Source organism: Rhinolophus hipposideros (genome assembly GCF_964194185.1).
Source record: "Rhinolophus hipposideros genome assembly, chromosome: X".
Lineage (NCBI taxonomy): Eukaryota > Metazoa > Chordata > Mammalia > Chiroptera > Rhinolophidae > Rhinolophus > Rhinolophus hipposideros.
The window spans coordinates 65,187,742-65,215,189 of NC_138046.1; the positions used below are offsets into that span (position 1 = coordinate 65,187,742).

Here is a 27,448-nt window from a genome sequence, read left to right on the forward strand (position 1 = left end):
AAAATACCAGTTTTAACATAATACTGTCCCCATTTTCTGATGAAGACATCAGAGCTATTAGAGTTTCAAACTATCAGGATTAATAGGAGATAAGTAAGAGTCATAAGTGCCCTGCATATTATTTAATACATTTATATAGGATTCTTTTGATGAAAGCCTTGAAAGTGGAGAGATTTATAAATAAAATTTTAATAAATGTACAACGTTTGCCATGTTAAATATAAAGTCTTTTGTGTCATTCAATCAGTGAATCTTGTCCATCTGCACATTCCAGTTAACAGTTAAAATAGGTAATTTATATTTTCTGATTCTGTGAGTATTTGGGGAAATAAATGTCACTTTACTTAATCATAACAATTAAAATACGTAATTTTCCTTGTTGTTAAACTGGTGAAAGTGCATCTAGAGAGTTAGCACTTGATCTCTACACTCTGTTCTGCATTCTGACAGTACTTTCCAACCTGGTAATCTAGTACAAGGAAAAAGGAGTCTCAGAAGATAAGTTTCTAGCTTGTGTTCCACTACGGAAAGAATTAGCACTCAGCCTCTCCATCCAACCCAGTTTTAATAAAGCTACCCAAATCATGTTGTCTGAATTTTTGGCAGGGTTGTATCAGAATACTCAGTTTTATACTTGCCAATTCAATAGGCAGCCTAAAAATGTTTTCAGCTTTTCATTTAATGGAATAATAAGACTTTTATATATTTTCAATTTTTGCTCTGTTGACAGAAAAAAATGAGTTTCAAGAACTATAACAAGACTTTCTTCTCTCACAATAAATGTTTCTTCTATGTTTAACATTACTCACCATTTCATCAATCTTCCTTATTATGCAAGTTTATATCTTAGGGGAATATAACATTTACTTTATTATCACAAGTAATTAAAACTTTATTGATTGTTAAAAATAATGAATTGACTCATGTTCTTCAGACCTTACAGTTTTATACTTCATTACCTTTATAAAGAAAATTTACATTTACATAGACTAATTGTGTCATCTTTTTGTATTATTAACCCTTTTTAAAGTATTGCAGACACAATTATTCTTCATTGGAAACATGTTTATGATATATGAAAAAATATGACCATTTTTGACATAATAGGTGAAGACTTCCTGATTTTTTCCCTTGTCATCATTATCATTAATAACTATTTTTTGGGGGGTAAATGAACTGCTATATGTTTATGTCAGTTATCTTTTTAAATATTCTTAATAATTTTAGGTATATGATCAATGAAAATGTGCTGTGAATATAATTGCCTAGGATATTTATGATTTTTACTATTATAATAATCGTAAAATAACTCCAAATATTATTTTATTTGAAAAATCTGAGTGCTAATTTTACAAATAGAAATGTATTAATCATTTTTTTAAAGTTGAAAATTTATATTGGCTTTTCATGAAAATCAGGCAATTTTGTTATAATTCAGAGTGTTCATGTATAGTAAGTTTTAAATTATATACATGTTGTTTTTTTATATGATGTCTTGTCTTCATTTTATACAGTAATTTTTTAAAGTATTAATTTACAAAAACTTATGAAATTTCTCTCATATATTTTATTTTTATATGTATCAATACAGCATATTTCAAGTTTTGATCTTTATTAATCTTAGAAGTTTGGTTTTTCAGAATTGAACTTTATTAATCAATGAGAAAAAAAGCATACAAAAATTGTACAAAAGTATCATAACTACATTACTCTGAACTTGACTGTGAAGGCTAAGAGAAAAACCAACTAAAATTGAAATCCATCACCTTAGCTCCAGTTACTGACATTCTGAAATACTAATTTGGTATCATATAGACAGAGCCTCTATATGAAAGATGATAAAGTTTCCCAACATAGGTTATCATTCAAGACACCGTATTTCTTGTTTTAAGGAAAACTGATTATCACTATTCAGGGCATGGAAAAGAAACAAACAGATATTAATATCAAGGTATCTTTTGGTACCTGAGCACAATAAAAACTTGTCTAACAAATGATTAATACTTTTGGGGCGGCCAGTTAGCTCAGTTGGTTAAAACGTGGTACTCTTAACAACAAGGTTGCAGGTTCGATTCCCACATGGGCCACTGTGAGCTGCGCCCTCCACAACTAGATTGAAACAACTACCTGACTTGGAGCTGATGGGTCCTGGAAAAACACACTTAAAATAATTTTTTAAAAAAAATGATTAATTCTTCTATATCAGTCATTTGTAATTCCTTATAGTTTAATGGCGCTTTATGGCTTATACATTACGTTTTACAGGTATAAAAACTGGCTCATCATTCAGCACTTGAATGGTGACCACTGCACATAGCTATGATCTCTGAAGTCTACTTTAGTGTTCTTTTGCTTGAACCATGCTCCTTCCCCAAGCAGCTATGCTCAGAGGGGTACAGTTATATATTCTACTGCTATGCCACTGCTTCCTCAGCAGTTCACTTTCTCTAGCAGAAATTATGTAAAATCAGAAATAACCTCACACTGGAATAGAGACTGATTTCTAAGCAACATGTCAAATGCAAAATATTGCTGAAATGTTTAAACTAACTTATAAAGAAGTCATTTCTCTTATGGAGTGGATTGTGAATGAACAAAATAAAGATAAGCTGGTTCTTTCTAAGGATAGGGATTTAAATTTAACTGATGCTTATATACATACAGGGCTGACGATGTTGCTACAAGGAGTTTGAATTTCCAACTAATTGCAAGTTTCGTAGATTTTATCTAATATATCTATTGGCTTTTTACAAGAATAACTGAAGCTAGACAAAATGATGCAGACTGATTTCATGAAAATATCTAACTGTCAATTTTCATGATAGCTCTGGTATATAAATGAAATGATTTTTAAATATATCATAGCTCATATAGTGCTGTAACTGAAAAGAGACATTATTAAGGTTTGATCATCTATGTAAGAAAACTTTTAACAAGAGACATTTTCCCAATAATCAAAGAGAAGCTATCACTTGTTAGGCATATTCAGGAACTCTGATATTCTGAACTCCATACCACTCTGAAGAAAAAAAAAATCAAATAAATAACAATAAAAAGATACATTGGTCTTCTTCTAAACATTAAATGAAATTAACATTGTGTGAACTGAAAATCTCTTAAGCTCTGTTTTTCCATCTAAGTCAAATTTCAAAGTAAAAAAAATAAGATTTTGAGGGTTATTTTTTAAAGTTCATGTTACTGAGGAAAAAACAGAATGCTAATAAAAATCGTGTATAAATACATACTGAATGTAAAAAAAATAGAAATGGAGTACCTAAATATTTTGTTATAAATTCTTGTGCAAAATATGCTATTACAAAATGTGAGTAGCAGTTAATTTATAAACAATTTTGAAGCTTATTTGAAGTCATCTATAGGTGACGTTCTCTTTCAATCACAAATACATCCATTGCTAAACCATTAAATGCAAAATTTAATATTAGGGATAACCTCTGATGACAAAAAAAAAAATCAAAAAAACAAACCCTGTTTAACTTTATCTCAGTTTTCCTGTCATATGTCTTCACACTTCCCCTTCTCTCTACTCACCTATGGATTTCAATTGCAGTTCCTGGAAGATGCTTGTTTCAGATACTCTCATTATACGTCTGAAGAACTGTGGTGCTACCGTATTTCCCCAAAAACAAGACCTGGTCTTATATTATTTTTTGCTCCAAAAGACGCATTAGGGCTTATGTTCAAGGGATGTTATCCTGAAAAGTCATACTAGGGCTTATTTTCCAATTAAGTCCTACTTTTGTGGAAACACGGTACCTTCAGCTCAAAACATATTCCAAATTGATACCCAGTAGTGATGTGTCTTCATGTAATGTAGAGTCATCTAACCCACCCTTCTAACTCTGACTCAGAATATCCATAGATACTTGGCATATGAGTTTAGAAGAAACCGTAAAACAGAAACAGCAAAACTAACTCAATCTGTTGTTTCTCAAGCTATAGACAATGATAAAATGCCAGTATCAAATTATATTTATAACATTGCGTATGTATGATTCTATTTATTCAGAGTTCTTATGCTGTGTGATATGATATAGAATCCAAATTTTCTCAATACCAAAATGATTAAAATTATGTAAAATAATTTTAAAAGAGTGCACACTTTTTGTTTTTTAGAAAATGGCATTGCAAATTATTACATTATTTACATTCTCTATCTATCATTTATTGTATCTTTTGGAGAATATATAATAGAATGGGAAAGGGATTTATAATAAGGTTGACTGGATTTAAACTGTGAGGTTGCTACTTAAAGCCTGGAAACACAAAGAAATTAAGTGACTTATCCCAGAGGCAAACACTAAGTGGGATTATCTAGCAAATATCAAATAACCTCCACAAGTCATAGAGCTGTAATTTTACTACTAATATATGGTTGGTTGAAAGAGTGAAAATTAATAGATAATATTATATAGTTCTCTGTTAAATGCTCTATATCTATCTCGTTGCACTTTAAGAAATGTATCAGAATATGGAATTATGCAAGTCATATAACAACATACTGACAGAAAATGTTTAAAAATATTAGGTACTTTAGCACTGTATAGAAAGTTGGAATATGTTAGAGTTCTAGTTAAAAACTAAACAACAGAGCAAAAGAAAATGAATGCAATTCCTAATTTTGAAATTGGTTAAGTCATGGGTACATTCCATTTCACTCAATGTCACTACAGGTTACCAGATGAATATCTCACTGAAAATCACTGTATCCTCTCCTTCATAACACCCCAGAGTACAAGGTAGGATAATTGTTCAGTCTTGATTGTTTTTAGAGCAAAGCCCTCCTTTTGTTTGTGAACATATTTTCATGTCGCTTTCCAACTCACTTACCATTCAAGTCCAATATTGTAAGCCTCAAAATTGTACAACTGACCGATAACAAAAGTTCTAATACAATTCAAGAAATTTTAGGGGGACTTAATCTATTAGTATATTTTAAACTATAATATTATGCCAATTCAATACAATTCTTTTCAACAAATTTTGCTATATATCAACAAGCAGAAGGTCAAAAATGGACCACTAACTCACACCATATACAGAATTAACTCAAAGTACATTATAGACTTAAACATAAGACTTAAATCTATATATCTCATAGAAGAAAATGTTGGAACAAATTGTGATCTTGCATGTGGCAATGGTTTCTTAGATATGCCACCAAAAGTATAAACAACAACATAATTACACTTTATCAAATTAAAAAAACTTGAATTAAGAAAAGCCATATTAAAAGGATAAAAATTCTTTTTAAAAGCATGGAAAAAATAAGCTATATGCAGGGAGAAAGTATTTACAAATCATATATATATAATAAGGGAATGTATCCAGAATATATAGAAAACGTACAACTCAACAATAAAAAGACAAGCAACCCAATTAAAAATGGGCAATGATTTGAGTATATATTCATATACAGAAAATATACAAATGGCCAATAAGCACACAAAAGGATACTCAACATTATTAGTCATTAGGAAAATTCAAATCCAAATCACAAGCTATTGCTTCACACCCACTATGATAGCCATGATAAAAAAAAAAAAAAAAAGATAATAACAAGTGTTGGGAAAGATGGTTTGATCAATCCTAGAATAACTAAACATAGAGTTACCCATATAACCCAGTAATTATGACCCTAGGTATATGCTAAAGAGAATTGAAAACATATGTCCACACAAAATTTTGTATACAATTAATGATAGCAGCATTATTCATAACAGCCAAAAATTGGGGAAAAAAACAAATATCCGTCTAGTGTGACTGGCTAAACAACATGTGTTATATTGATACAATGAGATATTATTCATCAAAAAAACACTACTGAACTGTACACTTAAAAATGGTTAAGATCGTATATTTTATGTCATGTTTTTTGCCATAATTAAAAAATATATATAGGAATTGAAGTACTAATATACATGCTATAGAGGGATGAACCTTTAATGTATTACATTAAGTGAAAGGAGACAGTAATAGAAGACTACAAATTAACCATTTTATTTATATTAAATGTCCAGAATAGGCAAATCAGTAGGGACAGAATGTATTATATTAATGGGTATAAGGTTTCTTCCTGGGGTAAGAAAAATGTTCTAAAGTTAGATTGCAGTGATGGTTGCACAACTCTGTGAATATACTAAAACACATTGAATTATATATTTTAAATGAGCAAATTTTATGGTATGTAAATTATATCCTAATGCAGCTGCTAAAATCTATCTATGTATCTATGTATCTATTATCTATCTCTGTATCTATCTATCTTTCTATCTGAAATAGAGACTCACTTCTGAAGAATAAAGTATGGAGGGGTAAAAAGAGAAACTTTACAAACTTGGGGGAACCTACCTTAAGCAAGTGTTCAAAGATAATATCACCAATGATGGCATATGGATATTATGTACCTCGTGATATAATGTGACAAGAAAGGAATTTCACCCCTGTTATTCTCTCCAAAACCCATAACCCCAGTCTTATCATAGACAGACATCAGACAAACCCAAATGGAGGGACATTCTAGAAAAACAAGACCAGTACTCTTCAAAAGTTTTAAGTTTATGAAGAGAAAGGAAACATGACAACTACATGCAAAGTGCTATCTTGGATTAGATCCTGGAACCAAGAAAGACTATTATTGAAAAAAACTGGTTTATTTGGAATAGAGTCTATAATTTAGTTGTGTTTTACCAGCGTTGATTTCTTAGTCTTGATAAATGTACCATAGTTATTATATCAGAGGTTAACATCAGGGTAACTTTTTTGATACGTACACAGGAACTCTCTGTATTATCTTCACAGATTTTCTTTAAATAAAGAATTATTCCAAAATAACAAAACAAGTTTCACAATAATATAACATTAGAAACATAGTACCAGTGGTCGTTACACTTCCAACTTACAAATCATTTAATTCAACAGAACACATACAAAATTATAGATAGTAATATTATAGACAGTAAAAGATGACTTTTGATACTACAATAAAATGTATATATGATAAAAATGTTTTCGTGTCATATTCTCCCCCTTCCTCAATGAAACATTCATGTTAAATTAGTAGTAGCATTACCAAAATACAGAATCTAAAAGAGGCACTATCACTTGTGCTAGAGTTGGGGCTGATAAATTTTAGCAATTGATTGGATATAATTTTATGAATAAAATGAATTGTATAATATACAACACTGAAATATACGATTTATGTAAATTAAATTAAAAATTTATATAGCTGATAGTATAGGGCTTATTCAGAAAGTATTATTGGCTCCTCAGTGTTTTCAGCCTTCACAAACTAACTATAGATCCAGATATTATGGTCTTAAAGAACTACTTTTCAATTTATGTACTCTCATCGGTTATTCAAAGCAAAATTGTTCATCTGCATCATGATCTTTAAAAAGCAATACCTAGGACCACCTTCTTACTCCATATATTAGAATAAACTCAAAATGGATTAAAGACTTAATTGAAAGACCTAAAACCATAAAACTCCTAGAGGAATCATAGGCAGTAAACTATCTGGCATTGCTCTTAGTGATATTTTTTCTGATCCATCTCCTCAGGCAAAGGAAACAAAAGAAAAAAATAAACAAATGGGACTACATAAAACTAAAAAGGTTTTGCACAGCAAAGGTAACCTCTAACAAAATGAAAAGACAGCCTACTGAATGGGAGAAGATATGTTCCAATGATACATCTGATAAGAGGTTAATATCCAAAATTTATATATATTAAAAAATAATCCTCGTGCAACTCAACACTAAAAAAACAAACAATCTAATTAAAAGATCGGCCGAGGACCTGAATAGACATTTCTCCAAAGTGGATATAAACGTGGCCCATTAGACACAAGAAAAGATACTCAGCATCACTAGTCATCAAAGAAACACAAATTAAAGCCACAACCAGATATCACCTCACTCCTGTCAGAATGGCCATTAGCAATACATCAACAAACAACAAGTGTTGGCAAGGATTCGGAGAAAAGGGAACCCTCCTTGCACTGTTGGTGGATTGCAAATTGGTGCAGCCACTATGGAAAATGGGTTGGAGGTTCCTCAAAAAATTAAAAATAGAACTACCTTATGACCCAGCAATTCCACTTCTAGGTATTTATCCAAAAAATCCAAAACTCTAACTCAAAAAGATAAATGCACCCCTATGTTCACTGCAGTATTATTTACAATAGACAAGATACGGGAGCAAACCAAGTGCCCATCAATAGATTATTAAAGAAGTGGTATATATTTACAATGAAGTATAACTCGGCCATAACAAAAAATGGAATCTTACCATTTGTGATACATGATGGACCTAGAGGGTTATTATGCTATGTGAAATAATTCAAAGTGAGAAAGACAAACACCATATGATCTGACTTGTACAAATGTGGAATCTAAACAACAAAATAAATGAACAACCAAAACAGAAACAGACTCATAGATACAGAGAACAAACTGATGATTGCCAGAGGGAAGGAGGGTTGCACAGCTGGCTAAAAAAATGTGTAGGCATTAAGAAATACAAATTGGTAGTTACAAAGTGGTCACGGGGATGTAAATTACAGCATAGACAATATAGTCAATAATGTTGCAACAGCTATGTACAATGCCTGGTGGGTACTAGACTAATCAGGGGAGTCAATGCATAAATTATATAAATGTCTAACTACTATGCTGTATACCTGAAACTAATATAAAATAATATTGAATGTCAACTGTAACTGAAAAATATAATTTAAAAAAAAGCAATACCTATATTACATGTGAAGGCTGAGACAAATATTTCTGATGCCAAGGTGTAGTTCATTGGAGGAGTGGTAAGAGAATCACATTCTCTATTGCAAGAACTGTCATCACAGAATAACTCAAACTCCAAAGAATCGAGAAAATGCCATTTTCCCAGTAATTCTTCACTATCTCTGATTATAGTTTGTGTAAAAGGTAATAAAGTATTTACCTGCAAGGAATGTCAAACAAAGTACATGACATAATTGTAATGATTCTCTTCACTTTTATGAAATTATGGTAATCCATGTGTTTATGTTAATTTATAAATTCACCTTGTCAGGTTATTTTTAAAGAACATATTCTGGATTACCATTATGTCACATAGAAAACCTACAAGAGTCAGATAATTTAGTTTGAGTTTAACTGTGTGTCTTATGACTTTAGCAAATTTAATAAATACCTTAATTATCGTTGAAGGGTAAAAAAAGACAATTAATTTACATATTCCACGTCTTTCCTTGAAACACCTCATACACAAAAAAGTATCAAAGGATGAGATAAGAAGGGAAAAGTTATGTTTAATGTTTAGTGTCAGATTCTTAATTCAAACACAATATAGCGTTCCTATTGATGTTAAAATGTAAATGTTGCTGCCTGATTCTTAAAATTATATCCCTCATTATAACTAATAATTAAGTTGAGACTATTTATGAGGCACATACACATAAAACTTGGAGACTAAGTATAACAGAATAAAGAAAGAAAGTCCCTATAATTGTAATAAAACATATGTGGCTATGACAGAGAGAACTATAACCATAGATATATATGCATATGTACATTAATTTCCATCAGAATTTTGCTTAGATTTTAAAATATGCAAAAATATGCAAATTAAATCTTGCTACCTGGCTTATCATCTTCAGGGTTAGACACAAATTAACAGAGAAACTAGCTTAGTTAAAGGTAAAGGCCAAACTGTACTCAGTTATGAGACTAGAGGGTTCAAAACATATTTAACAGTTATAAGCATCTTTATTGAACTCATTAAAAAGTTTCTCTCCTGATTTTTAACTTAAGATAAATAGGGCTAAAAATACTAACAATGGTAAGAGAACAGAATTACACATCAAATTTTATTTTAAAAAAATCATAGAAAAGTATTTCATGGATTAATGAAACAAGAGGCAACTCTTTTATTTCTTTACACTGGGGGGTGCACCAAAAAAAGTTATACACGTGGACATTTTGTCAACATTGCTCAAGCAGGAGTTCGCTGTAATCAGAAGTGTCTGGCCACTGATGTAATCACTTTGAGCACCTCTTGTAATTGCAGAAGTCAAATGTGACTTGAATTCATCTTTTGTTATTGGTATATATTGAGTATTACAATTTTAATAGTTTTCCTTTCTTAAAATGTGTATACATTTTTTGGCACCTTCCGTATTTGGAATACAAATGAGTTTTGCCTAAAGGCTAAGCAGGCACCCAGTAAAATTTGCATCCAGAGAAATAATAGTAATGGGGAAAATCACAATTTTATTATTATATTAGCATAATATTCAACATCTATAATGTCCAAAGGACAGTGCTAAGTTCTTTGATACATTAATTGATTAATTCCTCACCACAATTTACGAGGTAGTTCTTACTGATATTTATATTTTACAAATAATGAAACAGATTTTAAGAGGCTAAATGGGTCACTGGTAAGAAAGATGAGTGGTTATCTGCAATTTGAAAAGCAAAAGCAAGGAAATGATTTATAGCAAATCAGATCATAAACTGTGTAATGAGTCATTTAAAATTGATCAGGATTTAATATCCTAAAAACCTGAATGAACCTGGAATGTCTGAAATTACCCAAATTTCCAAGATAGTTCTTGGCTTTCATGGATATGGCTTAAAGGTCAAAATTATTAAAATTATTTTCTTAAAATATGTTTAGAGACCTTTTAAGCATGGTTACAGCATCAGAAGTTGCTTTTCAAAGAGTAAAGGGTGGTGTGGTAAGCAGAATAATATTCTCTAATCCCAGGATGTCTAAATGCTAACCCTTGGAATCTTTACATATGTTATGTTACATGGCAAGGGGAAGTAAGGTTGTGGGTGGAATTAATATTGCTAATCAGATGATCTTAAAATAAGGAGAATTTCCTGGGTAATTCCAGTGGATCGTATGTAATCACAGGAGTCCTTAAATGGGGAAGAGGAAGGAAGTAGAGTCAAAGCCAGAGAGATGACATCATGAGAAAAACTCAACCAGCTCTTGCTGGCTTTGAAAATAGAAAGTGTCAGTTTCTAAAAATTGGGAAAAGGCAGGAAAATGGATTCTATTCTAGAGCCTCTGGAATGCAACAGAGTCCCACTGATGCCTTGATTTCATCTGACAAATGAATTTTGGACTTCTGCCTTCCATAACTGTAAAATAATTACTTTATGCTGTTTAAAGACACAAATATTGTGACAATTTGTTACTGCATTAATAAGAAATTAATACAAGTGGAAAGTTGGTGGTCTAATCTGCTTGATTGTTGTACTAGTAATCTTAAATGCTATTTAAAACGTTGGTCACAAGTATTCATTAGAAGCGTGTTAATAAATTTACTTTAAAAAGAGAAAGTATGCAACTCTTGAAAAGATTCATAACATTTATATTTATCTACCTATATCTACATCATCTATATCTGTATATCCAAGTATATACCCAAATCTAGTAGCCAAATAAATATTCAGGAATTATTTTGCAGTAACTAAGACACAATTCCAAAAGCGTTTCTACCAGTTTTCTACCTGCCCACTTACTTTAAAGATTAAACTAGAAAATGTAACCTAATTTCTTATTACCACCTGAATAAATAGTATTCTTGGAGACTTTAGACCTATCAAACTCAAGCATGGACCACATAGTTGACTATATTTTTAATAACTGGTCTCATTTAATTAATTTAAAAATATTTAAAATATATCTTTCCTAATTATATCTAAAGATTTTTATTTGTCTAAAATCTAATTTAGTTATAGTGAAGGTAATAAATTGTTTCATGTGGAAAATCTCTAAAAGGAGCTCAAACTACATTGATACCATATCATTTCTAAAACCGTGAAAGCTTGTTTGATTATCAACAGAAACTTGATACAGTAGAAAATTTTTATTTACAAAGAAAAGCAGCCTTACAAAACTTTCTGGCAGACGTGAAAGTTTTTTATGCTATTGAAATAGCAGAGATAAAGAATGTGATCAACTATGCACATAAAACCAAAGTACACTACATGTATTAGGTATTCTATGTGTATAAAATATGCAAATTAAATATTTATAAGGAAAATTAGGGATTTCCTTCAAGATATTAAAGTATTGTTAGTTGAAGCAGAAATTAATGATAAAAAATTTCTGGTAATATAAATTTAATATAAGGTTTATTTTGTAGAAAACATACAAAGTGAAACTACTTTTAATCTAGTTCTGTAAATTTGTTTGTTTTATATTTAATTTTGAGTTAAGATATACTGTATGAGAATGATATCTAGTTTTCTCATAATCTTTATCCTGTCATTATTTTCTTCATTTGTGAGGAATGTATCAAAATGAGATGCATGCATTTATCCTTGAATTGACCTTTCTTTTAACAAATTGTCATTGTCAATGATCATGACAGATCTGCTTTGAATATCAAAAAAACCCTCAAACTGACTTTAACCTATTATATCTATTTTGAATATGAATGTTTTCTTTCTTAACTATAAGTAACTTCAGAATTATTTAAAATGTAATTTCGCTTTGTGTAAATAATCACTCTATATAATTATATGCATATTATATGTATGTATAATGTAATTATATATGTGCAATTATAATTATATGATATATATAATTCCAAGGAATATTAGAAAAAAGTAATAGAGCAGCTGTTATGGATTAACTTTGCCCTTTCTGTCAGTAATTCTCAACCTGTATTTTATTTTCCTTTCTGAAAAATTGTATATATTCTATAACCTCAGTAAGTGTTTAACACCAACTTTCTGTCTCATGTTATTTTTGCACAAATTATCATATTTTTTAATAGACTCTGTACTTTTTATTTTATGCTGTTGTAGGGATCCACATTAATTTGGTACTATAAAACATAAATATTTGTTGAATCAAAGATTTCAGTTCATTATGAACAATTTTTCTCTGATATGCTGTCTTGTTATAATATAGTCAATCACTATAAATAATGAAAATAAAATAATTCATTAAATAATTATTTATTAATAGTTTAAAAAATCTATGTAAATCCATTGACATATCATTGAGTCATCAATATTAATTTATTTTGTGCCAGACACCATTCTAGGCATTGGAAATACATCAGTGAACATGATAATAAGGGGTATTCTTAGCTAGTAAAATAATGCAATTTATTAAACTTAATATAAACATAGTCCAATTGTTTTATTTCCCCATTTCACAATTCAATTTGCGGAAAAATATACATGGATTATTGAACATCTGACATTTCTTGAAATATGTTGTTGAAAGCTAAATTTTATATTGTCACTATAGTTCATAAGATATAATTTTTTTAAGTACTGAAATAGCGTTGTAATTAAAATTTGATGGTTAAAACAACTTGAAGGATTTGAAGGCATACAGAACTGGGTTCAGAATCTTGCTTCAATACTATCTTTGTGAAATGGTCAACATAGCATAATATCTTGTCCTTTGTTTATTTGTCTTTATACTAAAGATAATATCTATCATGTGTGGGTTAAAAGAGATAAAGAATTTAGACTCAGTTAAAACTTGTTCTTATTTTAAGCTTCTTATGTCTAATTGTATAGTTCAACTAGTAGAAAAATAGACTTTATTATATTTCTAATTTTATAGCAGATAAAATATATCAACAAATGTAATCACACTTAAAATCTATCCAAGGAATGGTATCAGCTAACATTATGGAGTAAGAAATTATCAAAATCCTCTACTCCATGAAATCAATGAGAACACTGACAAGTATATCAGAATCAGTTTGTTTTTCAGAACTCTTGAAATTAACCAATAAAAAAATAATCTCTAAAACAACAGCAAGGTTCATGGTGTTTTAACTTACACTAGACTTATACACCACTCTTCAGCTTAGCAGTATCTTTGAAAAATTACAGTTTACATTTCTTGGGCAGCATGGTACCCTAGAGAGAGTAGAATTAATTTGGAGCTATTGGAAAAGCCTCAATTCCAAAAAACCTTTCATTATATTACCTGTTTTGTGGTCCCCTGTATACCTGACTTTTAGGCTACCACAGCATTCACCTAGTAGTAAAAGCCTTGTCCCAAAAGGCTGTCATTGAAAACAATTACAGGCAAGTGTTTTGAAATTTCCACTTCCAGAGGTGATGATATTAGTTAGGGTAAACAACAGACTAACCAAAGAGTTAAAAAAAAAAAAAAAGTTGAGGAATGAAATGTTGATGGGCATTTTGATGAGCCACAATACATCCCTCAGTAACTACAAGCACACATAGGTAAGCCTGATTACATGCTCAGGAAGGACATGAGAAAGACCTCAAATTTTGTGTCTGGCTGACAAATTTTGTGCTCTGTAAAAGCACAAGTAAAGTTTAAGGAAGGGCTGTAAAGTGCCTGCTGAATGTTGAAGGCATGGCCCAATAGACACAAAGATCCCCCAAACTAAGACTGGGAGATTTATAATTCCAGGTATTTATGGAAAGCATTGTTAAATCATTAGCTTACCAGTTTTCTGTGTACGTCAATACTTTAGTGGCCACACATGAGAAAGAATACACGTTTTATAGAATTAGTTTAAAAAGGTCATTAAACAAACAACAAATACAATTAGCAGCAACAACAAAAACATAACCTGGGGATCGAGGAGAATTTCATTTTTTAACATTGCCACATTATATTATTTAAAATGACCCATTTTCAAAAATAAAATTGAAAAACATACAAAGAAACAAGAAATTATGACCCATATGTAGAAATAAAAGCAATAAATAGAAACGAAACCTGAGAAAACAGAGACACCAAATTTATTAGATGTAGAATTTAATCATGCATTTTAAATATGTTCAAAGAGTGAAAAAAAAAAAAAAACTAGGTCTAATTTTTTTTTAAGCATGAAAACAATGTCTCACCAAACAGAGGATATCAATAAAGAGTTAGAAATTATAAAAAGAAACAAATAGAATATCTGGTGTTTAAAAGTACAATAACGGAGATGAAAAATATCACTAAAGAGTATCAACAGCAAATTGGTACATGAAGAAGAATCAGCAGACAAGATTATCTATCTGAGCAACAGAACTTAAAAAGAATGAATAAATATGAACAAAGACTCAGAGACCTGTAGGACACCATCAGATGAAACAATTGATACACGCCTAATAGGAGTACAAGAAGCACAGGAAAGCGGGAAAGAAACAGAAAGAACATTAAAATAAATAATCGACAAAACCACCACCAAATTTGGTAAAATACATGAATGTACATATTTGAGAAGCACAGTGCACTCCAATAAACACCTAGAAACAACATAATCAAACTGTTGAAAGCCGAACACAAAGAATGTAGAAAGTAGCAAGCAAGGCATGACGTATCCTGTACAAAGAATCACTAATAAGATTTACTATTGATTTCCCAGCAGAAATCATGAAGTCTAGAAGGCAATGGGATGACATATTCAAAATGTTGAAAATGAAAGACTTTCAACCAAGAATTTTTTAATCTCAGAAAACTACTTTCAACAGTAAACAAGAAATGAAGAAATTCCCAGATGTTTTTTTTTTTTTTTCAAACGAGAGATTCCATTGCTAGAAAAAGCCATGTTACAAGAAAATTACAGCAGAATTAGGGGAAGCAGTTGTCTCAGTTGGTTAGAGCACAGTGCTCATAACACAAGCGTCACTGGTTCAATGCCCACATGAGTCAGTGAGCTGCACTCTTCACAACTAGAGTGAAAAAAATGACTTGACTTGGAGCTGATGGTTCCTGGAAAAATCACATTGCTCCCCCAATATTACCGAATCAAAGCCAAAAAAAAAAAAAAAAAAAAAATCAGAGCAGAATTAAATGAAGTAGAAAACAAAAATACAATAGGAAAAATTAATTCGACAAAGAGCTGGTTCTTTAAAAAGATTAATAAAATTGACAAACCCCTGGCTACACTCGCTAGGAAAAAAGAGAAAAGACACAAATAAACAAAACCAGAAACGAAGGACGGGAAGTTTCCATGGATACCATGGAAATACAAAGTATCATACAGCAATACTATGAGGGACTATATACCACCAAATTCAATAACCTAGAAGAAACAGACAAGTTCTTAAAAATAGATAGCCTTTCTAGACTGAATCACGAACTGGAAAATCTAAATAGACCTTTCAACAACAAGGAAATTGAAACAATCATTGAAACCCTCCCCAAAAGCAAAAGTCCAGGACCAGATGGCTTCACTAGTAAATTCTATGAAACATTCAAAGATGATTTAATACCTGCCCTCTTCAAACTCTTCCAAAAAATTTTAAACAATACTTCCTAACTCATTTTAAGAGGCCAACAATACCCTGATACTAAAACCTGGTAAGAATAAGACAAAAACAGAAGACTACAGACCAATATCTCTGATGAATACAGATGTAAAATCCTAAACAAAATACTAGCTACTTGAACACAACAATACATTAAAAGATTATACATCACGATCAAGTGGGGTTCATCCCAGGGGCACAAGGATGGTTCAACATATACAAATCGATCAATGTGATACACCAGATAAACAAAATAAAAAATAAAAATCATATGATCATATCAAAAGATGCAGACAAAATATTTGACAAGATACAACATCCATTTATGCTTAAAACAGTTAATAAAATGGGTATAGAAGGAAAGTACCTCAACACAGTAAAGGCCATATATGACAAACCCTCACCTAATATCATACTTAATGGTGAAAAACTGAAAGCTTTTCCTTAAAATCAGGAACAAGACAAGGATGTCCCTCTGTCACCACTGTCATTCAATATGTCATTGGATGTCCTAGCCAGAACAATCAGGAAAGATTTTTTTTTTTTAATCTAAATACAAAAATCAATTGTAAGTAAATTGAAACACATTATGTTCATGGATAGAAGACTTAATATTATTAAGATGGCAATATTCCCAAATAGACACATAGTTCCAACACAATCTTTATTAAAATTCAAGCTTATTCTTTTAAGAAATTGACCAGCTGATCCTAAAATTCTTTTGGAAATTCAAGTGATCCAAATTAGCCAAAACAAACTTGAAAATATTTGGAACAAATTTGGAAGAATCACACTCTCTGATTCCCAAACTTACTGCAAAATTACAGTAATCAAGATATCGTGGTACAATCAGGAGGACAGCTCTCTAGATTAGTGGACCATAATTTATAGTCCAGAAATAAACTCATTCATTTTGCTCAGTTTTTGACATAGGTGCCAAAACAGTTCAATGGGTAAGAAGCAGCCTTTTCAACAATGTTGCTGGAATAATTTGATATTCACATGTAGTAAAATGAAATTGAATTCTTAACTCACAACATACATAAACAATTACTCACAATTGATCAAATACCTAAGTGTATGCTAAAACTGTAAAATTTTTAGAAGAAAACATGGTTGCAAATTTTGAAGATTTGTGTTAGACAATTATTTATTAATATAAAACCTAAAGCATAAGCAACCAAGTTAAAAATAGATGATTGTGAGTATGTTTTCATAAAAATAAAAACTTTCCTGTTTCAAAGGACACTATTAATGAAATGAAAAGATAATCTACAGAATGAAAGAAATTATTTGCAGATGATATATCTCACATATAACTACCACCCAGAATATATAAAGAACTCCTATAATTCAATAATAAAAAGACAACCCAAATGAAAAATGAGCAAAGTATTTAAACCTTTCTCCAGAAAAGATATACAAATGGTCAATAAAGACATGTAAAGCTTTTCAAAATCATTAACCACCAGGTAAATGTAAATCAAAGTCGCAGTGAGATAATACTTCACACCCACCAGTATGGTTACAATAAAAAAGAGAGATATTGAGTGTTGGTGAGAATTTGAGAAATTGGAACCTCATATATTGCTAAAGGGAATGTTAAATGGTACAGCCACTTTGGAAAACAGCTTGGCCCTTCCTTAAAATACTAAACATAATGTTACCATATGACTCAGCAATTCTACACTTAAGTATGCTCTCAAGAGAATTGAAAGCTTATGTCCACACAAAAATTTCCTAATAGTCAAAAGACGGAAACACCTAAATGTTTATAAACTGATGACTGGATGAACAAAATGTTATATCGTACAATGATATATTTATCATTCAGCTATACAAAGGAATGAAGTACTGATATATGCTACAATATGGATGAATCTTGAAAACATTGTGCTACATAAAAGAAGCCAGACATGAAAGACCACATAATATAGGATTCTCCTTTACGAAATTTCCTAAATAGGCAAATCTATAGAGATAGAAGTGAGAATATTGGTCACCAGAATGGTGATATGGGGGTGTGGGGAGTGACTACTAATAGCTATATGGGATTTTTGTGGGTGAAGGTTGCACAAATACGTAAATATATCAAAAAATACCGAATTGTACACCCTAAAAGGGTGAATTGTATATTATATCTCAATATTAATAATCAACATAGTATAATTCTGCTATATAAGCTTTCAAACAGTAAACATTTGCAACAGTTGTATTCAAGGGAAAACACAAAACTTGAAGGAATTGCAACACACACTACAACTGAATCCTATAACAATGCAACAAATCCTTAAAAAATAAAATTTGTTAATTAACTAGTAAAAAAGGTTTTATAATTTCCAGTAGAGAGTCTTTTAAAGAAGTATTAATTAACTCAATTAATTGGACAATATTTGTAAGTAAATCGTTAAAGTAAGCAAATGTTGCCTGGTATAATGATGACTGAATTTCCGTTAGACTGTATATAAAAATTATTATAGACAAAATAGAAATTCAGAGTTCTTGCCTGGAAACCTAAGAGAGCATATGTAATAAATAAAACCTTAATGGTATTTTCACTTCATACCAATGCAGCTTTTTTGAGCATCAAGTAATTACATTAAAATATTAATTTTAAGGGTATTATAACACTAATTTCAAAAAATAAATTAGACAGAGCCATTATTGTTAACTAAGGAAAGGAAATGCTTTTACATTGGAGCGATTAGATTAGCAGATTAAGTAGTTTTATTATCTTACTTTCAAACAATCCTAATGGTTTTAGGGGTTTGAAAAATTTGAAAAAGTGGAAGAATATGCAAAACTATATATGATTAAAAAGCAGTTTTGATTATAAAGTTTTAAATAAAATTCCAATAAGATTTTTTTTCACGATGGAGTTACTTATATACCGTTTGGTTTTTAAACTGAAATGGAATCTTAAAGCAGGCATGTAAGAGTACATTCTCAAAGTGATCCACTCAAGACAGACTCTGGTTTATACTTCTGCTTCTGAATATTTTGAGAAAATGTTTAAAATTATGATATAGTTTTTTTTCAGAAACCCCTTCAAGATTTATTTCCATGTTATCCTGAAGCAAGGTCATAATATATCAAGTTTTCCTACATAGAATATTATTAAAAATTAATATTAAAAATCTAATTTCCACTTATTTATGAATAAGTAACTCCACCTCTATCTTACTTCCACATACTAAATTTTTCCTCTGTCATCCCTTGCCTGTTAGAGAGAGATTAGAGTATAATACAAGGGGACTTAGTATAAGGCCTGGTATGTACCAATTATGCAACAAACATTGTTGAATAAAAGGAAGTGAAGGGAAGTAGAGCTGTCAAGAGTCCTGGAAGAGGGAGGATAGGAGAGGAAAAGGCGGGACTCTCCAAGGTTTTTAGGAAAAATACACTCAAGTACATTAGCATTAAAAGAATAATATGGCTATATTTACAAATACAAGCCAAATTTGATCAACTATTGCTAGAAGAAATCATGCAAGTACCTATTTAAACATAACCCTTTGTTTGAAAGTGATTTACTTCATCTATTACTGCTTTGAAATGCAATGAGTAATGTTTTACAGCTGCTCATTAACAGTTGGTGATTATTATCATCATCAAAATTAATATTAGAAAAAGAGAAAACTATTACTTAATGCCATACATCCTTCCTTCTGCAATCATCCTTTCTTTCAAGAACAATGTCTAAATTAATGACAAGAGAAACACCCTGGAATTGAAACTTTCGGTGAAACTAACCAGAAGTAACAGTAATTTCCATAGTGCACCATGAAAACTAATTTTAGTAATTCAATAAAACTAAGTATTTCTTTTAGAACTGTTCAGGATTAGTTTTGCCGCAAATTATACAGATGTTCAAGAAGAAATTAAAACGAGGCATTATTTCTTTGATTGTTTAATATTCACTTATATTTCCTTTTAAATTGTATGGCCCCAGGTTTACAGTCATATCTTGGATCTATTAAAATTTTCTTGGATGGTGGAGTAATGATCTTTTCCAAATATTTTGCCAACATTCCCAGCAACATTTGTTTAATAATTCATACCATCATCTCTGGTTTTGATTATTTTAAAATCATATATTAACTTTAGAAATGCATTATAGTCAGCTTCAGTATTATTTTTATTTTACCACATTGATCTACAAATTTATGCACACACAGCTACCATCTTATTTTTATTGTTAAAGCTGTATGTCTTCTGACATTTGCTAACAGGAATCTCTCCACTCTTTTCGTTACTTTTCAAAATATTCTTATTCTTTACGTTTTAAATATTTTAGAAAAAGCTTATGAAGGCCCGAGTCAATATATTCGGACCACGTTTAATGTGGGTTCTCTAAAGTTCCCTATTTCTTCCCTCTTATCTTATAGGATATTATTCCATTTGGAGAGCAGCAAAAAATACTGACAGCAAAGAAAATATAATGCTGTTAATTCAGTGTAAATACAAACTGTGTAAAGCATCCAACAGTTTCTCTCTCCAAGCTCCAAACTGTTAAAATATATTTTCTAAATCTCACCTGGATTCTAATCACTAAATACTGTATTCCACACCTTTATCAATAAGTGATGATACAATTAGATTTGATTGTAGTTAAAAACATAAAGCATTTATCAGTTTACTTGAATGTCATTCTATTAAATGAGCATTGCTTTTCACCACTTTGTACGGTGGCTTCTGGTTTTAGTTTGGTGATATTTTGGATCACTAATAAGTGATTATCAAGTGAAGAAAAAATACTTTAAATTGTCTCTGACACACAACACTATTTAGAATCATCGTTCCAGCTGGTAAGTCTAGGAAATACATCCTTTGAGCATGAACACCATAAATAGCACATGTACACCTCTATTATATGAATATTTTAGATCTGTTTAAGATATTATAGGCTCTTATTTAATATTCTTAGAAATTCACTTTCTTACATTCACATTAACATGGTAAATTATATTACTAACCTTTTAAAATTGAAGTACCACATTTTATATGAGATGCAATTTAGAAACTTTTCAGCCTTCTGGCTCCAGTTCCGGAAGTAATACATACTGACTATTATAAAACACTATACAATACACTCTCTAAAATCATCCCTGCCTGTGTAGCCTCCAGATTAACTAGTGTGAAACACTGTTCTCTGCTGAGGGCTCCTCTTGAAAATTACTCAAGAATTTCACCGAGAGCAAACTGCAATGATTTGTTGTTCTTAAGAGCTTCAAACATAGTACACAAGGTCTAGTACACAAGGTCTGCAATCAAAAATGTTGACTTTGATCTATACAACCCTTTGCTGTTTCACATTTGACATTTTTTTCATTGCCCACGACAATAAAAATCAACCATAGTATTTTTACTAAATGTTTTCTTTTTGCTTTGACCTTTGACCAGCCAGAGGGAAAATGTTCTCAGACGAACAAGCATAAATTCAAGGGTTTTTCCTTGTTTGTTTTTTTTCAAGGTATAATATCAAACCAATGTACAAGTATACCAAAGCCCTTTTTCTCTCTACAGCCCAAACTCAGCAGTTCGTCCTTAGTCTTTGAGAAGGATCCAAATCTGTGCTAATATAGCAGCCCTTAGCCATATATAGCTGCTGAGCACTGAAAGGAGGCCAGTTGGAGTTGAGATGTGCTGTATATTTGAAATACATACCAGATTTCAAGACTTACTATGAAAATAAATGTAAAATTTCTCATTAAAATTTTTATGCTGACTACATGTTGGAATGATGATATTTTGGATATATTGGGTTAAATAAAATATATTACTAAACTTAATTTCACCTGTTTCTTTATGCTTTTTAAAATGTGGCTGACAGAGACTTTAAAATCACATGTGTCTCTCATTATATTCCCATTTGACAGTGCAGATCAAAATCAATGATAATAAATCACTTGAAATTCAAGATTCCTGGGCTATCTTCTTAGATCGACATGTTACCTAATGAGAAATGTGCCTTTTCAACAATCAATTTTGGTGTGTATTCTAGAAAAAAATACCCATTTGTAAACTATATTTCAACCAATAATTTCTGCCTCTAATAGACCCAGGTTTTGATGTGGCATCTTCAAATGAAAGGAATGTAACATTTTATCTTTTGCAATGTCAGTCAAATACAATCAATTTCAAGACAATGTCAGAGAAAAGTGATGTATATTAAAATTTTGCTTTATGAAATGAGGATTACTATCCTAAGTAGCTGTAGCAGAAATAAGTATTTGTTTAGAACCTTTACAATGTTTATGGCCCATTTAAATGTTTGAGTCATGTTTTGTTAACAAGCTGCTAATATGTCACTTAGAAAAGCCATTTACTTCACCTACAAAGATTTTCAAAAAACAAATAGTGGAAACCTAGAACATAAAGCTTAAAGAATGAATTTTCTATTCACAGATTACACACTGTTTCAAAGCTATGCCAAGGGATTTTAGCAGAATGACAACACTGCAGTATCATACTTTTTTCTAACTTTAATAACACTGCATAGCCCCAAAAGTACACTAATTTTTTCTTCCCTAGTCTACTTTTGTATGATAAATAACATCAAATTTGTTTCTTTTTATTTTCTTCATTATGAAAAAAAAAACATTAAAAAGCAACACAATTTTATCAAAAGGCACATTTTTCTAGCTCCATGTGCCAATGTATAATATATAATGAATATGGTGGAATGAACGTAATTTGTATTATCTAAAGAAGGCAATTTTAAATGTTAAAATATCCAAATGCTTCGTAAGACTTAATTCTTTTCACAAACATTGTTCTATGACATTTTATAGTCTACTACACATAGTCTAAAACAAAACTGAATATTGATTCATTCCTTTGGTCTGAGAATTTAGGGAGATATTAAATTAGCATGAAGGAATTAATATTATGGTCTGTGCTATAATCTGTCATTTGGAAACTTACACATGCATTTTCATTAACTCCCGGCCATAGGGAAAAAAAAAAAAAGACACTTTGTGAAAGACATTACTTTTCCTATTAATTGACATGTGAAAAATTCCATATCTATCATGCATAAGGATGAATTGTGTTTTATGTTCACAAACTCTTATTAGCTGAGTAGTCCGATGAAGATTGGTGATGTGATTCATTTGGCTGAGTGATAATTCATTTCTTTAGTCTCTCCTACAACCTTCCACTTCAACCTGATTTCCTGCTATACTTTCATCCCTAAACAGTTTCTCCTGACTCAAAATTCAACATTTCCAGTCTAAAGTAATAAACTCCTAATTACAGCTGAGCTTTCAGTACAAACAATAAATATATGAAACTTAGCTCAAGGATAGATCCTTGACAGTTATCTGAGGGCCAGAAGGGTAAGGGTTATCTAGTAAAACACTGTAAGGATATACCAAAAATTAGCCTAGATAACTGAGCATTACTATGGACAACAGACAAATGACCGAAGGAAGACAAACCAGTTAACATTCTACTGCTCAAACCCTAGACCTCGATGAAAACAGAAAATGCAATAGCTGAAACTCCCACTCTTATATTAAAACATATTGTTTTTTTAAAAGGAAAGTACACCTGCAAACAAATTCAGTGAAAGGTATTAATTTATAAATGCTTATTACAGCATATTTTCCTAAGGAAGAGGTACAAAAGAATTTGCTCTGAATAAATTGATAAGTATATTTTTGCAATTGCTTCCTTGGAGACAAGTGACACACCCCCAGAAATAGAAGTGATTCTCTTCCTACTAAGAACTTGCATGTATATATTTAATTTACTATAAAAGAAAGAGCCTATGTATTTAAGAAAATAACTGAATGTCATTCCTGGTAATCAGTCAGCCTTCAATAGCTGAATGAATTAAACGTAATTTCATAAATTTATGATTAACATCACAGAGGGCCATTTTCTCTTACACAGTAACATTTAATAATATTAACTTATCATAAACTACAACCACAAAATGTACTATGGTGTTTTAGTGCAGCTTCAAGTCAAATCCCAACTGCATTATGAATATACTAAGTAAATTAGAGCAAAATTTAAAGTACAAAATTAATTATAATCATCATTACTAATTGGTGTCCTGATGCAGGTGAAAAAATCTAAGTAATAGAAATATCTTACACAGGTATAATGCTTTAGAAATGATCAAATGCATTCCTATATTATTTCACCTTTCTTTGCTTTAGTTTCCAACTCAGCAAAAATGGAGAAAATAATACAACTTACACATAAAAGTGTTGTATCAAGATAAAAACATTTGTAGATTATTAGGGAAAATATTCAGAATACAGTACACACTCAAGTACTAACTGTTGTTGGGTTTTTGTTTATTATTATTATATCACATTTCTGCAGCATGATTTCTCTGTGAGGCTTAAGCATAAATATGAGGTGTGATCACTAAATATGGTGAATGTTTAAATTAAAAAAAATTATTACAGTAAATGACACATTGCCATTAATCACCCTCAAAATACTCCCGTTTGCTTCGAACACAGTTATCTCATCATTCTTGTCACTTTCTGAAGCAGTTCTGGAAGTCCTCTTTCGTGAGTGTCTTTAGTTGTGCTGTTGTGGCTGCCTTGATGTCCTGAATCAATTCAAAACATTTTCCTTTCATGGTCATTTTGACTTTGGGGGAGAGACAGAAGTCGCATGGTGCCAGATTCAGTGAATAAGGTGGATGAGGACACACCGTGATGTTTTTATTTGACAGAAATTGTCATGTACCAGAAGCGATGCGTCACATGGAGTGTTGTTGTGATGGAGGATGATTTATGGCACACTTTAAAATACACCTTCTCTCAACCACAGCTCACACCTGACTGACTGCATTGAACAAGCTGAAACTTGTCACATGCTGTGACTAAGGTTTGATGTGCTGTTTCCCATATTGAAGATCCCTGCCTTTCCGTTGGATGGCACTCTGCAGCAGCATTCACCATATTTTTTGACCACAATGGAAAAGCTCCCTGCAACACATTGCTTATGGTCTGGCATTTTTTCTGTGAAATAAAAATATTACAGTGTATCCTTATGCACCTTATTCACCGGATTTGGCGTCATGTGACTTCTGGCTCTTCCCCAAAGTCAAAATGACCATGAAAAGTAAATGATTTGAATCAATTCAGAACAACGAGGGAGCCACAACAGTGCAACGAAAGACACTCATGAAAGAGGACTTCCAGAACTCCTTCAGAAAGTGGCAAGAAGGATGGGATAAGTGTGTGTGTTTGAAGCGAGGTGGAGTATTTTGAGGGGGATTGATGGCAATGTGTTTTTTACTGTAATCATTTTTTTTATTTAAACATTCACTATATTGTTTGAATACACCTTGTATGTGTACTACAATTTTTTTTAATGAAAGAAAAAAGAAAATGGAGACTGACTTTAAATGACTTGGCCAACTGTACACATCTAGTCGGGTGCAGAACTGTCATTAGCACTCAAGATGTTTTGCCTTACATTCAAATGCTCTTTCCACTATTTCTCTGAAGAGTTATGGTTAAAACACCTTAATTTTGTATCACAACCACAAACACATCCCTCATGTCTATCTGATAGCTGTAGATTAGTATGTATCAGAGGGGAGGGTACCTGAAAACTAATGAGAAGGGGAGAGACAAAATGAAAAGCACATGTGATGCGTTCACTTTTACCTGAATTAGCCATATAAATATTGATCACTCAAGACTTTCAAGGGCAATAAAATATTTATCTTGAAATTCCACTAATTAGGTAATAGTCAAAAATTTATCATGAGCATTCTAAGTAATTATATAAAATTGTGAGAGAACTACTCCACAGTAAAGAGACCAAAGCAACATTTTACAAACATTTAAAAATACCAAAAAAATAATAAAGCATGCCATTAGTATTGATGATATGTCAAAATTAAAGATGAAACATGAGGTTCTTTACATAATAATTGAGATTTTTATGACTGATTTCAGGAAGATTTATTCTTTGAGTCCTATTTCTACTTGTTCAAAATATCAATGAACTGTAAATTACATTTTAAAATAAGCGTATGAAGCAAAATAAATCACTGTTTTAAATACCAACAGAACAATACGACAGATCCATGCTCAAATATGAAGTAGAGAATGAAGAAATATGTGCATATACACAGTGAGTGTCAATACATTTGAAATACTCAAAATATCCTGCAGCATTTTAAAACTTTATCAGTACAATAAATTCATGTACATTTTAACTGATTGCTTAAACTCCATAGTAAAAGAAATTTGTTTTCTGTTGACCTTAGCATAGATTCACATGTAATCTATACATTACAATTTGACAAAGAAAATGCATATTATTTACAAGTTCACAAAAAATGTAAACTTGGATTATTTTGTTAGGCATGTACACAACATATAAAATTTACAGATCAAATTTGAATAAAGATACACAAAAGTAGAATTATATTTTTAATTCCTTCTCAGACAAAAGGCTGAATCTGGTTACAATATCAGAGGAGAAAAATGAATAATGAAATCCATAGGTGATTTGAAAGTAACCACTGTAAATAAAAAAACAATGACTATAGGATTATGTTAATTTTGCTTTCTCAAGATTAATTACACATAACTTGAAAAAGCATCCAGTTATACAAGATAGATATCTAACCAATGGAATACCTTTCCTAGATATCAGTTCATTTTAAACATACTGAAAATGTGTTTGAAGCAAACAGTTGAAACTGTAATGTTCTATGAGAGTGAAAAGGCTAAAAGTTCTTAAAACAAACAAACACAAATTAGCAATACATTTTAAAATGAAACATGCACCATGGTTATGATTTGTGTTGATTTCTACTGTACCTTTCTTTAGTCCAGGAATGAAAGCTAAAAAGAGAGTTTAATAAAGTTAAACACAATAAATATTCCCAACACATTATACTAATTTAAGTAAACAAGTGTAAATTATAATATATTACAATATAGTTTTCAAGTTCATTTTCCAGATAATTTAATAACTGATATAGATAAGGTACTTGAGATTATCATGTTAAATAAAATAAGTCAGTCAGAAAAAGTCGAGAACCATATGACTTTACTCATATGTGGTATATAAAATAAAAGCAACAAATGAACAAGACAAACAAACAAACAAAAATTCATAGACACAGACAACAGTTTAGTGGTACCAGAGGATAAAAGGGGTCAAATATATGG

General features: G+C 30.9%; 1 protein-coding gene across 7 annotated transcripts in view; it reads right to left on the minus strand.

Moving 5' to 3' along the window:
- Positions 1-27,448, minus strand: part of PCDH11X (protocadherin 11 X-linked) — an 824,011-nt gene that overhangs the window by 111,577 nt on the left and 684,986 nt on the right. For 5 of the 7 annotated variants that reach the window (XM_081043929.1, XM_081043927.1, XM_081043925.1 and 2 more), the window contains one exon: positions 27,095-27,118. The exons of the other annotated variants lie outside the window; for them this stretch is intronic. In XM_081043929.1, coding sequence (XP_080900055.1) covers positions 27,095-27,118 — 24 coding nt within the window. The remainder of the gene's footprint in view (positions 1-27,094; positions 27,119-27,448) is intronic. 7 annotated transcript variants of the gene reach the window in all.